This window comes from Eupeodes corollae, chromosome 2 (genome assembly GCF_945859685.1).
Source record: "Eupeodes corollae chromosome 2, idEupCoro1.1, whole genome shotgun sequence".
Lineage (NCBI taxonomy): Eukaryota > Metazoa > Arthropoda > Insecta > Diptera > Syrphidae > Eupeodes > Eupeodes corollae.
This window is the reverse complement of record NC_079148.1, coordinates 9,157,968-9,177,235: the sequence shown is the minus strand read 5'-3', so window position 1 is coordinate 9,177,235 and position 19,268 is coordinate 9,157,968. Positions and strand designations below refer to the sequence as shown.

The window sequence follows — 19,268 nt, the reverse complement described above, 5'->3', positions numbered from 1 at the left end:
TTAATTTTTGAAATGCTATTTGAGTCGGAAGTAAATTTTTACCAAGTTTTAGTATTGTTTTTTTAGGCTTTTTTATTTTTTGTAAAAAACCGTCAATTCGATTTTCTTCAAAATTCTATCGAATGTTGAAAACAATATTTTCTATAAGATAAAATTAGTTTGAAGCCAAAATTTTATAGTTTTGAAAAGATATTTGAGTCGAAAATCAATTTTTACCAACTTTTGTTAAATTTTTTTTTAATTAATTAATTTTTTGTACAAAAACTATCAATTCGATTTTTTTCAAAATTTTACTAAATGTTAACAACAATATTTTTTGACAGATAAAAGTAGTTAAAAGCCAATATCTACAATTTTTCAAAAGATATTTGAGTCGAAAATCAATTTTTACCAACTTTTATAAATTTTTTTTAAGGTTTTTATTTTTTGTAAAAAAACTGTCAATTCGATTTTTCTCAACATCTTTCAAAATGCTTAAAACAACATTTCTTATAAGATAAAATAAGTTTGAAGTCTAACTTTCAAGTTTTTGAAAAGATATTTGAATCCATATTCAATTTTTACCAACTTTTGTTAAATTTTGTTCGGTTTTTAATTTTTTATAAAAAAAACTATCAATTCGATTTTGTTCAAAATTTTACTGAATGTTGACAACAATATTTTTTGAAAGATAAAAGTAAATTAAAGCCAATATCTCAAAGTTTTGAAAAGATATTTGAGTCGAAAATCAATTTTTACTAACTTTTATTAATTTTTTTTTAATTTTCATTTTTTGTAAAAAAAACTGTCAATTCGATTTTTCTCAAAATTTTACTGAATGTTGAAAACAATATTTCTTATAAGATAAAATAAGCTTGAAGCTTAAATTTCAAGTTTTTGAAAAGATATTTGAATCGATATTTAATTTTTACGAATTTTGAGTAATGTTTTTTTTAGATTTTTATTTTTTATAAAAAAAACTGTTAATTCGATTTTTCTCAAAATTTTATCAGATTTCAAAAACATTATTCTCCGTTGCTCAAAATTGTTTTGGAGATGAAATCATATGTAAGCCGTTAAATTTAGGAGGTGACAAATTTTTTTTTCAGTTTTTTTGATTTAGAAAAAAACCGTTAGATAGATTTTTTTCAAAAAATATACTTCTTTGAGATCACGTTACAGTTTATTATATAAAATTTAATTTAAGTCTCTAGCGTTTTTAGTTCGTAAGATATTTAGGGTTAACCAATATTTTCACCATTTTTTTAAACTGCTATGGTAAAAAAACCACCCACGCAATTTTCTTGAGAGCCCTTTCTGCATCTTTCTGCCTTATTACCTGTATAACAAAATTTATTTGAAGTCGATATCTCTTCTGGTTCTTGAGCTATGGACGACGAAAAAAACGTTGCGAACGTACGGACGTACGGACGTACAGACGTACGGACGTACAGACGTACGGACGTACGACCGTACGTACACACGCACGCACAGACATCTTTCTAAAAATCTTTTATTTCGACTCTAGGGACCTTGAAACGTCGAGAAATTTCAAAATTTTCAATTTGACAAATCGGACCCATTACAATAACTTCCTATGGAAAGTTAAAAAGAAGTTTTAGGACCGTGGACCATAAAAGAAAGTTTAATTCTTGTAGTCTTTGGTGGTCTACGTCCACAGGTTTCATTGAAATATAAATTTGATAAAATTTCAAAGAAAGAATTGTATTTTGACGTTAGTTAATGAGAAACTTATTTGTTGGCAATACTACTGCAGATGACTGCTGCCGGTATTGCCTGAACTGATTCGTGCCTTCTTGATCCTGCAAAGGACTGGGTTCAAAGTGGTTCGTTTGAAGTGTCTCATTTTGTTATTTCTATAATTTGATTTCTTTTTTCTTGTTTATTTTATCTATACAGTAGAAAAGAGATAGGTACAATTATAAAACGTCGAAATGGTCGCATTCACAAAGGTAGTGGCTACGTGCGTAGTCAAAATTCAACTAGCTTTGTGAATGCAAAACTACACAACAAAGCTAGTCAAAGTGGAACTGTCATATTATTGACAAAGGCAAATATATAAAATAAGAAACATTTTTGATTTGATAACTTTAACTTATCTTTCGTATTTTTAAATTCAACAAAATTAAACTTAAAACACAATTTTAATGATTTATATTAGTATTTAAATACTGGACAATTTATTTCATTTTGAATTCGTGTGGTTTACCAATCAGCTGATTGTGAAACGTCAAAATCATTCTCCACTAACTTTGTAGCCGAATTTTATACACTACGTCGGAGGGGAAATTTTAACTACTTTTGTAGTTAGATTTAGCCAATCAAAATCCCTTGACTACGTAGCCACTTGCTTTGTGAATGCGACCAATGAGTCGCTTTGAGTCTTATGTGAACTCCGCTTCAAAATGATATGTTTAACATCTCAGATGTATGATTTCAGGAAGATTTAAAAATAGGCGTGTTCATTGAATACACTTTATAACCATGATACAACTATTAAAGATATGGCTTTGCACATTTCGTGCTATAGCTGTCAAAATATCATTACGTCATCGACGCACAACCAAGTAATTTTTTGGATCAATTTTATTACGTTTTACTTTGTTTCCTGTTCTCTGCTGTAAAGGAAGTAAGGTTGGGTTTGTTTAAATAAGATAATTTTGAATTTTTTTTTTATTAAAAAAGTATTTCAGTTTTTCAACACGAAAAAAACGTTCTGCTCAAACAAGTTTTCATAAGATTCCCAAGCGAAACTTAAATCTTCAAAAGCAAGGACTTTGTTTTGTAAAAGGAAGGATAGTATTAATATTCAAAGTGCAAGGATTTGTAGGATTTGTATAGACAAATTTAAAGGAAATACAAAATAATACTCATTTATGCTACACTCCATTGCGCCTTTTGAAACCGGGTGCATTTAAAACAGTGCACTTAAAAGGAACTTCCTTAGAAACGAAATCCGAATCAACAGATCGTTCAAAGCGAATGGAGTTGAAGCATAATCAACAATTGCTGGATAATTTGCTGGAAGATTCGTTTCCAAATGACACCGATCCAGAAATTTCAAATGAGCGTGACGAAAATGAATGTTACTATCAACATCTTTAAACAAAATAAGCGATTTTATTGAAGAAGTGGATGTTTCTCAAAATATAAAGTTGACTTTCTTATTTTCTATTTTGTATAATTTTTAGAAAATGAAGATATAACCTCAAAGTTGTCGAGTGCGGAAGAAAAATTAAATCTTTATAAATTCGAGTGCAGAAAGCTGAGTTCCACCAAAGCAATTTGGAAAGGAAGTTGCTTGAAATTTGTGCGCCCGGGAAAATAAAAGAAATAAAAATTGGTTCCCTAAAGAAATCAATTTGGTCGAAAGAGGATATAGCTAGGTCTATAACCTTATAGCTTATACTCATCTAGTTCAAGAGCGTATACAAATTACTGAAAAAAAAAATCCACTTTCCGCTGTACGAAAACTTCAAACCTGGGCTCAGAAACTAGATATTACACCAGGAGTCATGATGCCTGTTATACAAATCATGAAAGCGTCAAAGGAGCTGACTTAGTTTTGACAAAATGAAAGTTAAGGAAGCTGTTTGATACGACAGAACTACCGATAACAGACTCAAACCCCTCAAACCCGCATCTTACGTCCAGGTAGGCATTCTAAGAGGTAAAAATAAAATAAGAATTTATGAAAGTATTATTTTAACTATAAACAATCTTACAACAGGTCTCATTGGTAAATGGAAACAACCATTTTTTACGACTTTGACTGCAAGATGACTAAAATTATTTTGCTCGATATAATCGAAACGGTACGGAACTGTGGTTTCACAGTAGTGGCGATCAAAAGTGACTTAGGTGGTGCAAATCGAGGGCTATACACTGAGCTTAAAGTCAGCATGAATACGCCATGGTATGAAATTGGATATCTTTCACAAACTTAACATCTTTATTTTCTTAATACTATTCTCGCAAATTCCTACTTGGAGAAACAAAAATTTTCTGACGTTCCGCATTTCATAAAACTTGTACGGCATCATTTTGTCGACCACGGATTTATGCTCAACAGAAAAATTGTGAAAAAGGACACCATTTTAAAACTCCTTTCGTTCACATCTGGAGAGTTGAGCATAACTCACAAGACTTCTGAATCACTGAACCTTAATAAGTGCGATGTATAAAATTTACAAAACTCTATTTGACTTGTGTCATAACGAAATTTAAATGTCAATATTTTGTTTTAAGCTCAGCTCTCAATTTTCATTTTGACAATTTTCATCATGACAAGTAATTGGCCAATTTATGTTTCTAAGATCTCAGAGATTTCTGTATTCGCACAAAATTAATAATAATAACGTTGGACACAATGATTTTATGAGCAGCAAAAATTTAAATGTCGATATTTTGTTTTAAGCTTAGCTGTCAATTTTCATCATGACAACTAATTGGCCAGCTTATATTTCTAAGATATCAGAGTTTTTTGTATTTTCACAAATATAAACAAAAATGCATATACAAATTTCTCACTCTTGCTGTCAGAAATTTAAAAATAAAAACAAAGAATAAATTGTGAATTGTGTTTATGTTTCATTCTCCTGTTATGTGGTTATGTCAGTTTGACTGAGAGTACTTTCGCAAATTTTAGAAATTTAGCTCGGAGTCATTTAGACAGTTTGAACTTTGACAGCTTGTGTAATATTTTATGAATATTGCAGGATCAGCATATACTTGGATGCTGATCAATTGAGTTAAATATGCCCGAAATTATTTTTGTCCATATGAATAAGACTTCCATTACTCTGATTTATGACATTTCCTGCCAAACATCTTCATTGGTGAATTTGACAAAATATCTTCTTGAAGAATCTTGTTTTTATTTAGCTTAACACTAATCATTATTTTTATCTTTTCTCCAAGGAGCATTAATGTTGTCAAAGCGGATCGACAAAAGGTGAAGCTGGCAACAAAATTGTTTTCACACACTGTTGCTAAAGCTTTATCGAGAGCAGTGGAGCTTGGGATTCTTCAAGACGAAAGCTGGGAAGAATTCAACAACTTGCTAAAATATGTACGTACATGTAATATCAACAAGTAAAACTTAACCATATTACAATTTTTTCACAGACAAAAGATTGGTTCGACGTTATGAACGTAAGGTCACCATACAGTGATTCCAGGGATAGAGTCCTTGCTTATGGACCTCGAGAACCTGGCTGGCTATATTTGCCATCGTTTAAAGGCCACTATAACAAACTTGGAAGACGGTAATACAAACCAAGACTCCTGGGTTCACCACCTGGATGAAGGTGGACTTTCTAAGCCATCCGAAGCTGTGTTGACACAGTTGTTATCACTGGAAAATGTTTTGAATGCAGTGAATGGGGAAGGTCATGGCATTTATATATGTGCTGAATATATCAAGCACATGATGGATGTGGCCAACATTGTTTGTGATGTTAAAATCAAAAAACTTTTTTCCGATCGCGTATGTATTTCCGGATATACGCAAACTCAACAGAGAAATTGTTGAAAAGAACAATTCCAGGAAAAGAAAATATGACAAAATAATAAATTAACACTTTTTATTTAATGCAATTCAATTTGATTTTTTATTAATTTTGTAGAGTATTTAACAATCTTTAACAAAAACTGAAACAATGTTTTGACTTGTTTACCTTTTGCTGTAAATTCCATACTGAAAATGCAAAACGTCAAACACAGTGCGCGTCGATGACGTAGATGCACAGAACGAGAAAAAATAAACACTCGGAAGCCATGTCTTGTTTCCTTTGAAATTAGGGCACAAACCAACTATTTTGAGATTTATTTGGGTAAACTAAAACCAATCTGAATATAAATTTTGTCTACTCTCTTGCGACGAAACGTGTAAACAAAATACCGTGGAAGAATTATGAATTTACTAGATTCTTCGATTTTTTAATTTTTGTTTGAAATAACAAAATTGTGCAACTCAACGTTATGATTTCTAGGTGGCATAAGCTAAAAAAATCACAATGAAATATTACGAGCATAATGTGTTCACATGTTCCACATGGATTTATACATAATGCATACATTATCTAGCTTTATATGAATTTGGAAGCTGATCAGCATCTCAAATGCCAAGAGGTTCATACGCAACTAAAGATAAAACTAAAAAAAAAAAATGCCCGCAATTTATGTGCAAAATCGCTTAAAACATATAACGAAAATTTATATTGAATTGATAATATTTTACACAAAAATAAACACCGACCGCATGATATAATAAGCAGGTTTTAAATTACCCCAAGCACACACTTCCAGTGAAAATCATTGACCCGAACGAGACATCTTTCTGTCTTTATGCAGTCAAGCGGTAAGTGTAAGTCCCGCTCCAAAATAAAAATAAAAACGAACATACCTACTTAATGCTTTTTGTTTTTTATACGAGTATATAAATATGTTTAACAACAATCAGAGGGAATTTATTATGGAATTCAAGGTAAGATAAAATAAGACTGACTCAAAATATCCTTTGTGACAACGACGACGATAAAGTCTAATGATCCCCCTCCCTCATCGACGCGGTTAGAAGAGGCACCGAAACCGAAACCAACCGCAATAACAAAACGCGCACATCGTGAAGACCGGGAAAGGTTATGTGTTAAGAATTTTCGGAAAGAAATTCTTATTGTGTATTTTTATGTTTATTATTTTGGGGATTTTAATTTTATAAAAATGGGTTCTCAGATTTAAAATTACCAAAAATGTATTTTTTAAGATTAAGTTGGGATTTGGGGTTAAATTGGTAATAATTTTAATGTTGGACACTTCTTGGGCAAGAAATTAATGATTTTATGAGCTGTAAAAATGGCAGGCTGATGAAATAAGATTCGTCATATCAATAAAACTCTTATTCAAATTCTTTAAATTTTAATACGATTAAAAAGAGGAAAGCCGTGATGTTGACTGCGCCTTAAACTTAATTGGACAATTAAACAAGTGCGATGTATAAAACTAACAAAAAAACTTGACTTGGTGTCATAATTAAATAGGCTAATTATGTTACTCAGTACATAACATTCGTCAAGTTCTTCAATTTTAACGAAATTTAAATGTCAATATTTTGCTTTAGCTGCCAATTATCATTTCGACAATTTTCATAATGACAAGTAAGAGGCCAGTTTATATTTTGTTAAGATCTCAGAGATTTCTGTATTCGCACAAAATTTCTCACTCTTGCTGTCAGAAATTTGGGGTAAAATTGGTGATAATTTTAACGTTGGACACAATTAATGATTTTATGAGCAGTAAAAATGGCACGATGATGGGATAGGATTTGTCATATCACTAAAACTCTTATTCAAATTCTTAAAATTTTAATAAGATTAAAAAGAGGAAAGATCTGGTGTTGACTGCACCTTAAAATTAATTGAATAGAAAAAAAGTGCAATGTATGAAACCTACAAAACTCTATTTGAATGGTGTCATAATTAAATAGTTTAATTATGGTACTCAGTACATAACTTTCGTCAAGTTCTTCAGTTCTAACGAAATTTAAATTTCAATATTTTGTGTTAAGCTTAGCTGTCAATTTTCATCATGACGAGTAATTGGCCAGTTTATATTTTGTTAAGATCTCAGAGATTTCTGTATTCTCACAAATATAAACAAAAATGCGTATACAAATTTCTCACTCTTGCTGTCAGAAATTTGAAAAGAAAAACAAAAAATTAATTGTGTTTATGTTTCATTCTCCTGTTCTGTCAATTTGACTGAAAGTACTGAGCCAAATTTTGTGAAACTTCCCAAATTTAGCTAGGAGTCACTTTAACAGCTTGAATTATGACAGCTAATGTAATATGTTATGAATTTTGCAGGATCAGCAAATACTTAGACGCACAGATAAAGTAGTGAAAATTTTACTTGAGTTAAGTTTTTGAATTTTTTTTTGACCGTTGGTTGGAGTAAGACTTTTTTATGACATTTGCTGCCAAGCATCTTCATTGTGTTTATGTTTCATTCTCCTGTAATGTCAGTTTGACTGAGAGTATTGTCGAACATTTTAGAAACTGCCCAAATTTCGCTGGGGGTCACTTAGACAGCTTGAATTTTGACAACTACTGTAATATTTTGCAGGCAAATACTTGGACGCACAGATAAAGGAATGAAAAAGTATTATTTCACTTGAGTTAAATATGTCTGAAATTATTTTTGGCCGTTGGTTGGAGTAAGACTTTTTTATGACATTTGCTGCCAAGCATCTTCATTGTGTTTATGTTTCATTCTCCTGTAATGTCAGTTTGACTGAGAGTATTGTCGAACATTTTAGAAACTGTCCAAATTTAGATCGGAGTCATTTAGACAGATTGAATTTTGACAGCTAGTGTAATATTTGAGGATCAGCATATACTTGAATGCACAGATAAGGGAATGAAAAATGTATTATTTCACATGAGTTAAATATGTCTAAAATTATTTTTGTAAATATGAATAACACTTCCATTACTCTAGCTTATGACATTTGCTACCAAACATCTTCATTGGTGAATTTGACAAAATATCTTCTTGATTTAAGTAACTGCTTGGAATTTCAAAATTGTTTTCTATACATTTTTTTATTTAGCTTAACACTAATTATTATTTTGATCTTTTGTCACTAACTAAATCCAAAAAAATAAAAGTTGACTTTTTTTGACGAACGATGATGATTGATTGAACATAATTCAATTTTATTTAATAATTTTATGTTTTATTGCTACAAATACATTTTCCTAAAAAGCTGATTCTATTTTGTCAAAATGACAGTGTTCTGTCAAAAGGATTATCCGGTAGATTTAAATCAGGATTTTTTTAAATGATAGAAGTTTTTAATGATCACTATAAGCAACCTGTCAAAAAAATTCCCATGATTGGTTTCAATGATGAGAACCTATGACAATTATAACTTTCCATCAAGTTAGATAGATCTCAAAAACCTTCCAAGCGCATTAGACCAAAAACATACGACTTTAACGAGTGCTTTATTTATTCTTCTAGAAATTTATAGTCACTTTGTATACCTACAAAAATGAAACAATAATAACAATAATTTCTGAGCCACTCCTTCTTTTTCCACCTTCCTTAAAATGACACATAGGTACAATAACCAGTGTATAAATATCTATACAAGATTAAATCACTCCATAAGCCACTCTCCCAGCTTCAGCTCTATTTTGGAATGTGTTTAGCTATCTTTCTCATATACCTATACATCGCTTCTCTAAACGCGTATCTTCTAACTACGAAGTTCGATTTTAATCCCTCAAAACAAGGATGGAATTTATGAATTCCACAGAATTGACTTAAAGTCCTCTCCCTTTCTGTCATATTACACTATGATCGATAAAAACTATCCTCTTTTGAATATAAAGGTTAGGTATACCAGACCACTATTCCCGTCATCAATAGTTGCCCTTTTAAGTCTTTTGGGCAAGCCGCTCTACCTCTTTATGGTAGACCGGCTTGCATAAAAAAAAATTTAAAAACTAATCAAATCCTTACAACGAGTCATAAAGTGCATCCGAACAGGTCTTTTAGAATCGGATTATGAGGTAAGGTAGTTAATTCGAGAATATGGTATATTCCTAAGAACTCTGATTATTTTCTTTTTATTGAAGTAAATTGTCAGTAGCTATAAAAATGGGTCAGAGTCGCAGCAGCAGAAGAAGAAATGTCAATTTATCATGTTAAGGTTCTCACACACTAGCTACAATACATGAAACCATAAAATTAAAGTTGACATTCATGTTGAATTTATACTTACACTATTGTTTTTTGTGTAAAAATATCCATAAATAGTTTTTTTTTTTTGAAAAATTCGTTCTTGTTTTCTTTGACACACTAACTGAAGTTGTTCCGGTTTTAAATTTTATTTTTAACTTGTGTTAATTTTGTTTAAAATTGTTGAATTTGTTTGATCATATTAAAAATTCACCATAATTATTCACATCCAAAATAATATAAAACCACAATAAAAACAACAGTTACTACGGGTTACCCGTACTATGGTATACGCGGAAAATAATATACGCGAACCTTGTTGGTAAACAAAACGTGCTGCAGCGCGATACTGGTAGGTAACCTTTGAATAAAACGACAAGATAAAAGAAGGAAAATAATTCGAAATTATGGTAAAGGGCAGCGGCGATGGCGGCCGAGGCGGCGGTAATGACGACTATAAAGGTTTTGAATGCATCTCAATATTATTTTTGAAAGGGAACATTTACCCGCGTGTTGCGTCTAAACTCGCGAAGTATCGTTAATCGACTGAAGTTTGTTCGGGGAACAAATTTTATCATAACCACGACATGGTAAAGTAAATTTATCGCTGGTGGTGAATGACGATGACTGCAGCCTAAGCGACGAAGAGTACCTGAAAAGGTGCGCAGCAGTGAAACCCGCAAACGGTAGTTATTGTTACAACAACAGAAGCAGCAGTCGGAAAAGAAACTTAACAGTGTTGTAACCGATTCAAAATACATCCGGTTGTTGTATTGGGTAAATGTCATATTTGAATTGTTTCTATTCAAAGCGATAAAGTCTGTTAAACCGCACTGTTATGTTAATAAATTCGAAAAATGAGCAAACTGTTATATTAAAAGACAAAATTGCGCAAAGTTCTTTCTATTTGCGAAATATTTGTATACAAAACTTATTATAGCATGTAATTAGGAACGTCATTTAGGACGTTAAAACAAGTTATTTATAAAATTTCTGCAGTGCTATGAGTTTAAGCACTATTCACATGAGCTAGACTAACGGCCAACGAAAGAACGAACATTCGTCGATTTTGACATTTCTTTCACATGAGAGTTATTAATTCGTCGTGAATGAAGTTTTATTTTGACAATTATTTTTTTTTTGTATTTATCATTATTGTGTTTTGTTTTAAAAACAAACGATTGAGATTATCCTTGTTAATAATCAAAACTAGAAAAAGTTTTCATGTGCATCCATTTAATGTAAATCGTAAAATTGAAGGAGAATATGTTTTCTTTTATCCATATTTTTTCAATTAGCCACAGCCGAACACAATTCAATAATGAAACTAAAACAAGAATGATTTTTTTAGGTTAAGTACGCACGATTATTTTATTCGTTGCGAGTGTGGATAATCTGAATAAAGTTTGACAGTTCGTATCAACTAAATTCTTTTTGCGACGAATAAATTTGTTTTCTTAAATTTATTATTATATGATATTGAAAAGCAAAAGTATGCATCGTAAATCAAATAGAAACTATATTGCTTACGTTTTGTTAAGAATTTTTGTGGGAATATGTCTTCAAACGTATATAAACTCTCATTTTGTAATTCATTCGTCGTTCGTTGGTCGCGCTCATGTGAATACTGCTTTAAAGATGAAATTTTACCTAAGATAATTATATTCACGAAACGTCATTTTTAATTTATCCATAGTTGAGTTTAAAAATGATTAAAAAGCCTTTTCAGTTTTCCTATTCTTACATTAATCTTTACGCACTTCATGAATTTTCATCTGTTTACAGACTTCTATTAAATATTCCCGCAAATATTTAGTGGAGCTATTTCTTCAAGCAGGAAAAAAATATGTAAACCTTAAAGTTTGGTTTAAAAACCAATTGTCCGAAAAAGTTACTCAACCAAGATGAATACGTTCGTTAACACATCGGCATTATGAAACTTATCATAACCTCTATTAGTGCAGATGTCTACATTTTTAGCCTACTATTTCAATCGATTATTTTGTCCTAAAAATGTCAGTGACAGGTTTCAGTCGAAAAGATTGGTTTAGTGGATTTTAATCAGGATTTTTTTAAAGGGTGGGTTCAAAGAACGTAAAGAACTTAATTTGCAGTCAACTGCAATTTTTGAACGTAAAAGAAAATGAAGGCATCTTCAAAAATTTCCAGATTTTATTAATATCCAATTTAAAATTTGATTTGATTATTTTTTACTTGCAAAAAGTACTACAATTATTATCAACTAAACAAACTTCTTACACATGTTACTAGTTCATCATAAGTTGTGTTTTGTATTGAAAAAAAAATCCGTATTCCTTTTCCAATATGACAAACGTGACACGCAGCCGCAGTCCGCAGTAATTGGGTGTTTTGCTGAGTACTGTCTCATCCTTCTGTACTGTGATTCACCTCACGATGAAAAATAAATATCACGATAAAAACTTGAAAGACTCGCTGCCACCCAGCTACTATTACAGCTAAGCGATGATCCCTGCTGTTCAAACATGGCACAGGCATTTCTAACGCCTGAAAACTCCACTTTCTATGTATAATCAAACACGCCTCCAAAATCAATTCATCCAACCGACACTGAAGTCTCCAACCCGACGACCAGCTGACAATCACCGCCGAAAAAACATACCACGAGGTATGCATCACCAGAAATGGATGTCAGGCCAAATGAAATTTTTTTTTGCTCCACTGAACGTTAAACTCGTGCTGAAAAGTTCCAGACACAACAGCAATATTGCCAACGAACTTCACAATCAACCATTAATGAGGACGTTCCTGCCACCGAGGGAGACAATAATGAATCTCCAGCCCGCACAACAGAAGTTCCAAAAAAAGAAGAAAGACTGTATTCGGTTAAGTTCTGTCTACCTATAATATTGAGAAACATTGACATTAGACAACTTATTATTATAGATCTTAAAAATAGTCCTGTTAAATTTGTATACAAAATAGTGAACAAAGGTAGTAGTAGTAGATTGTATGTAGACAATAGCCAAGTACATAGGGATCTGATGAACACTCTGAGGAATACCGAAAATGCTGAAGCATATTCTTTTACTTTAAAAAAAGACAAGACAACTAACGTCGTCCTTAGAGGACTTACATCTGATTATCCTCCTTTAGAAATTTTAAATGAACTTAAAACTAAATTTGCTAATATTTCCGATGTTTCCGATGTTTCGCTTTGCGAAACTTTGAGATCCAAACATGAAAAAATTAAATACAACCTTTTTTAGTCCGTCTCTGTCCGGGTTCGAGCGCGAGTGAATTAAGTTAAAATATCTCTTCCATACCAGAGTTTACTGGGAGAAACCAAGGGGCAACCGGAGCGCTCTTCAGTGCACAAGATGCCAAACAATTCGGCCACCTGGCCAAGAATTCTGCTTTTTTCGTACAAGTGTGTCAAATCTACTAATAGACACGAGCCAGGTCAGTGCCCTGTACTTTGTGAATAGGGTAGAAAGGCGGTTTGTGTAAATTGTGGCGAGGATAATACTGCCAACTTCAGGGGATGCTAATCCTATAAGCTTCATGAAGCTAGCAGAAAACAGATCCTACATGAAGCCAACCTTAAAAGAGATCAAGCAAAAAGTCTTTCCCATGCTATCTCAAGAGGGGCTCACGTTGTCCCTGGGGTATCTTATAACCGTCATTTCAAATCCCAAGATTTAAAATCCCATGTTCCTGACACTCCCAGCTACCAGTAAACAAAAGTTCAGCAATGTAATGGGTAAATTAATTGCACTATCAAACAAACTCTTTGGTGTAGATATGAGAACACTTATTGGAAAAATTAGCAACTTTATGTCAAATCTTTGAAACTTCAACTGTGTAGAAGATCAACAAATGGTCTACTTTCACCTACTCACCAAATTAATCTCCGGTTCTTCAATATGATGTTATTGAAAATACAATAATACAACATTTTGTCCATCGTCTCACGCTCTCGGAGAATTGAATAATTTAAAATTCTCCAAGAAAACAATTGTTCTCTTGCTTTCATACAAGAGACACATCTATTTAACGGACACCAAGTTTTTATAGACAATTTCAATATCCTAAGATCGAACATAAATTAAAAGTTCAAAAAATAATAAAAAGATTACAAACAAAGAATTAAAAATAATACAAAAATAAAATGTTCATCTATGCCCAGTATTTATACTTTAACGCCCTAACTTAAAATTCCAGTTCAAAAATGTGATTATACTATGGTACAAATACTGTGATCAAAAAGAAACTCAAAAACAAGACTTATGGCCAATTTCATAAACAAACCCTAAAAGCACTTTTATCTAAATTTTATCAGGCCTTTTATATTTGTCAGTTTCACCAAGCTTAAAATGGGAAATTTCAGGGATATTTTTGTTAAAATAGAGTTCTCTTCACAAAATATCCCATTTTACAGTTTAAAATCCTGTTAAATGTATAAAAATTGTTTATGAAATTGGGCATCAGTTAGTTAATTGAATATTAAAACATGATCAGCTGTCTTTTTGACTAAAGTTAACTCAACTGTATAGTTAAGGGAATTTTTCTTGGAATTATTTTTGTTTTTGTAGCTACCTAATCCGATACTAGAAATTTTCTTTACGTTCCTTTATGTACTCCAAGCCTGCCCAATAAAAGATGTTTTTAATAACAATCTGCCTTTTAAAAAAAATCATTAATTTTAACGAAAACTTTTGATAGCCATAACTAATCTGAACGCTGCCTTTTTTATTTATGAAAATGTCAGCCATATTTTCTTCCTGAACGCTTTCACCGGCATTTTGTTGTCTTGTCAAAAAACAACTCGAATTTTCATCCCTGTCGCATTTTGCAGTCGACCTTTGTCAAATTTTCTACATATTTACATTTTTAAAAGGAAGTACACAACTTTTAATAAAAATAACTCGAAGTAAGATTTGTAAAAATTGATTTTTAAATATGACTGCATTCGAAGAGTTTGGTGTTCTTCCCGAAATTGCTAAGGCAATCGATGAAATGGAATGGACTCTCCCAACTGATGTCCAAGCCGAAGCTATCCCCTTAATTTTGGGAGGCGGTGATGTTCTTATGGCAGCTGAAACTGGTTCCGGTAAAACTGGTGCATTCTGTCTGCCCATTCTACAGATTGTTTGGGAAACATTGCGCGACATAGCCGAAGGTAAGGGCACCAAATCGGGGAATGCTGGTGCTATCGCACCATGGACTATGTCGTTCTTTGATCGTGGTTCTGCTCTGGCAGTCACCCCCGATGGAACTCGATGTCAATCGAGGGAGTTCAAAGAGTGGCACGGATCCCGAGCCACAACCGGAGTTAAGGGAAGTGGAAAGTACTATTTTGAGGCCACAGTCACTGACGAAGGACTCTGTCGTGTTGGTTGGTCCACCACTCAAGCCTCGCTAGACCTGGGAACCGATAGATTCGGTTATGGATTTGGTGGAACTGGCAAAAAATCCAACAACCGTCAGTTCGATGATTATGGAGAAGCCTTTGGTATGCAGGATGTCATCGGATGTTGCCTAGACTTGGATAAGTATGAAATAAGCTACACAAAGAATGGCAAAGCTCTTGGTTTGGCCTTTAAAATAGCCGACCAATTCAAAAAAGAAACATTCTATCCAGCAGTCGTGCTGAAAAATGCCGAAATGATGTTTAATTTTGGAAAAACCGACTTCAAACACCCCCCTCCGAGCGGATTCGTCGCTGTGTGCAAGGCTGATGAACGCAACACGCATTCCAATCCCCTCGCTACTCCCGACAAGTCTGCGGCCAACTCCAAGCCAGCGCCAAATGCCCCCGCAGCAATTATTATTGAGCCAAGTCGTGAATTAGCTGAACAGACCTACGATCAGATCGAAAAGTTCAAGAAGCACTTAAAGGATCCTCTGGTCAAGTCTTTACTTCTTATTGGCGGAGTTAAACTAGAACAACAGCGAAGTGTCCTGCAGGCAGGAGTCCATATCGTGGTTGGGACACCAGGTCGTCTGGAGGAGATGATAAGCAGTGGCTTTGTCCAGTTAACTCATTGCAGGTTCTTCGTTCTGGACGAGGCCGATGGACTGCTAAAGCAAGGCTATAATGACTTAATTGAACGCCTTCATAAACAGATTCCTAAGCTGACATTCGATGGACGTCGTCTGCAGATGGTGGTCTGCTCAGCGACGTTGCATGCCTTCGAAGTGAAGAAAATGGCAGACAAACTGATGCACTTCCCTACCTGGGTGGATCTCAAGGGCGAGGACGCTGTTCCTGAGACGGTTCATCATGTTGTATGCATGGTTGATCCGCAGAGGGACAATTCTTGGGGCAATCTACGGCAGCGTATCCAAACCGACGGTGTGCACGAACGAGATGGAGCACATCCATCCAAACAAACACCCGAAACCTACTCGGAAGCTGTAAAGATCCTCAAAGGCGAGTACTGCATCCGCGCCATTGACGAACACAACATGGATCGAGCCATTCTCTTTTGCCGGACAAAACTCGACTGCGATAACTTGGAACGCTATCTTAAGCAGCGCGGAGGCAATAAATATTCGTGCGTCTGCCTCCACGGAGATCGCAAACCATTCGAAAGAAAAGCAAATCTGGAGAAGTTCAAGAAGAACGAATGTAAATTCCTCATTTGTACTGATGTCGCAGCAAGAGGTCTGGACATCACTGGTCTACCGTTCATGATCAATATAACATTGCCAGATGATAAATCGAGCTATGTTCATAGAATTGGAAGAGTAGGACGTGCCGAGCGTATGGGGCTGGCCATAAGTTTAGTGGCAACTGTACCCGAAAAAGTGTGGTATCATGGGGAATGGTGTTCTACTCGCGGACGCAACTGCAAGAACACAAATTTGACTGACAACGGAGGCTGCTGCATTTGGTATAATGAGAAGAATCTCTTGGGCGAAGTGGAGGAACATCTTAATGTCACCATTACCCAGGTCAATAAAGATATTAAAGTTCCGCAAAACGATTTTGATGGCAAAGTGGTGTATGGTGAGAAGAATTTGAATACCGGAACTGGCTATAAAGATCACGTTGATCAGTTGGGACCAACTGTTCGTAAATTGACTGAACTTGAGCTGCAGGCACAGACTTCCTTCTTGAAACGTTTGAAGGTTTAAGCAGACACAATTTTACGAATTTCCATTTGATAATAAATTATAATAAAATAATGTTTAATTAATAAACAAAATAAATAATATAATCTTAAAACACATTGTTTTTGTCTTTTCTATTGTTTTAATAAGAGATTAACTGAAGTTAAATAAAAATATATCAAGCCGTTGAAGGATAAGTCAGTTAGATGGCAGGTTGTTAAAGCCATTTCAAATGGTTGTAAGTTTTTAAATGTGGGTATCATTTTAAAGAAATTTGCGAATATTTGTTAAGCTCTGAGTTCAAATCGGTGGTTGTCGCCAGCTAATTTATTTTTCTCGAGATCCAGGGTAAAATAAAATTTTGGTAAAGGTTAATATCCAAGTTCCAGAATATTGCAAATGTGTAATAAATGAGCCTTTGAGATCGCTTTTTCCCCAGATATATCTACTTGACTTGACCATTATACAGAATTATTTTTGTATAAATGCAACCGTAGGAGCTGGGTAATGTTTGGTATCAGCAGAATGGTGTCACAACCAGAATTATAGTGGAATTTTTGAGTTTGGATTGTTTCATCACCCCAAAACAATTATCTGGGTCGACGAATTATGTTACAACCTTTAAAAGCCTTCCGTTATCAGTTTAAGAAAAAAATATTGCCGGCCCGTCGACGGCACATCAATATTTTGGTTCAATGGAAAACCACATAAGAATTAACAATTTAGTTTTGGATACATTTAATTTTAGCTTGTTTGCTTTAAGCCAAACACTAAGATTATTCAAATCTTCCTGCATTTTAGCGACACCTTCTTTTAAATTATCACAACTAATATTCACTGTTTTGTATTACACTACCGATGTCATTGATATAAACGTTAAACAAAAAAGTGCCAAGGATGGACGGGACCCCAGTGGTACACCAATATCATTTAAGATTTCATCCTATAAAATGTTGTTCACTTTAATCTTTTGCATCCGACCTGATAGATACGAAATCGTCCAAGATAGTGATTTATCACGCACTCCATAACTTTCAAGTTTTTCAAATAATATTGATCTGTCTTCTGTCTCACAAGCCCGCTTTGGAGTTGTTGTTTCCAATATCCAATGACCATATTAAGTGCACCTTTACAAGAATGCTGCTTTCTAAATCCCGACTGGTTATCAATTATCAACTTATGACAATCAACAAAAATTCAGTTGGAAGTGAACAACTTTTTCAAGTACCTTTTTATAGAGAGGGAGGGCATTAATTGGTCTAAAATCTTCACACTTAACTGACTGATTTTTTAACTTTTGGGATCGGAGTAATTTGAGACACTTTCCATGAGCTGGGGAAAATACAGTCACAAAAGGATTTATTTAATTATTTAGTTAAAGGGGGTGCTATGACATAAAACACATCTTTGAAAATGTGTATTTTAAGGTAGTTCGGATCACGTTTATTTTTGATATTATCAAACACTTTCTTTAAATCAGCACACTCAATTTCTTGAAAACGAAAAGAAACAGTATTTCTTACGATCTGGTTATTAAAAGGGACAAATGGGATCTAGGCACTTATTTCAGTTATGCTGTGGATATATAATTACTTTTCACTATTGAAAAAGGTATTTATAATTTTTTAACCATCTAAAGTTCATGATAGATTACAAATAATTTAAAAAAAAAAAAGTGAATAGAAACACAATTAGAAATTTCAGTTCATAATAGAACTTCTATACCTATCTAAGCGCAGTTTTACAAAATTCGTAAAGATTGACAACATTCATTTCATTCAATAAACTTATCACTTGATCTTGCGATAAAAAGTCTTTTCTCAATACATTCCTTATAATGGGGCATTTTCCCAAGAAGTAGACAGTATCCTCTCTTTCTAATTGGTTGCACATATTACACTCTATAAGGTCTGTGTGGAATAAAATTTAAATCCATAACCTAGTTCACTACGTAGTCTATAGTTGTTATCTGCAAGGTTATGATTTAATCTGCTGTAAGTTGTTCTGTACAAGGAATTAGACGCATCAGCTTTTCATTTATCATCTACCTACATCTACAATTCTCATTAACCTTTAAAATGACTTCATACAACATTTTATTAGCGGTTGTTAAATCCTCGGTGGGTAAAATTAATTTGACATTCCTTAGCAAGATCTTACCACTCTCGATACCAACTGTTTTGATCTTGTATGGCCTTTGCCGCCATTTGTGAATTGAAGTGTTGGCAACCCTGAAAAAAAGCAATTTGACAGCTAACAGTATAGGGTTATTGAAAATGATAGAACAACGTGTCTTCATTATTAAAGAATATTTCAAAAATAGTGAAAGCTTGGCGGCTGCAGTTCGAAAATTTCATACAAAATATGGTCGGAATAGTGTTTTAACTTTGTCAACTGTGAAGAGATTAATTGAAAAATTCTTG

At 33.4% G+C, this 19,268-nt stretch overlaps 2 protein-coding genes across 3 annotated transcripts in view; one reads left to right on the top strand and one right to left on the bottom strand.

Moving 5' to 3' along the window:
• Positions 1-10,284, bottom strand: part of LOC129944278 (rhophilin-2-A) — a 125,144-nt gene extending 114,860 nt beyond the window's left edge. For both annotated transcript variants that reach the window (XM_056053615.1, XM_056053613.1), the window contains exon 1: positions 9,791-10,284. The gene's annotated coding sequence lies outside the window, so the exon portion shown is untranslated. The remainder of the gene's footprint in view (positions 1-9,790) is intronic.
• Positions 10,285-14,561: 4,277 nt separating this feature from the next.
• Positions 14,562-16,962, top strand: LOC129946710 (ATP-dependent RNA helicase Ddx1). The gene has a single exon (XM_056056994.1). It carries the CDS (start codon positions 14,689-14,691, stop codon positions 16,867-16,869), a length of 2,181 nt encoding a protein of 726 aa, XP_055912969.1. The 5' UTR covers positions 14,562-14,688; the 3' UTR covers positions 16,870-16,962.
• Positions 16,963-19,268: the final 2,306 nt, after the last annotated feature.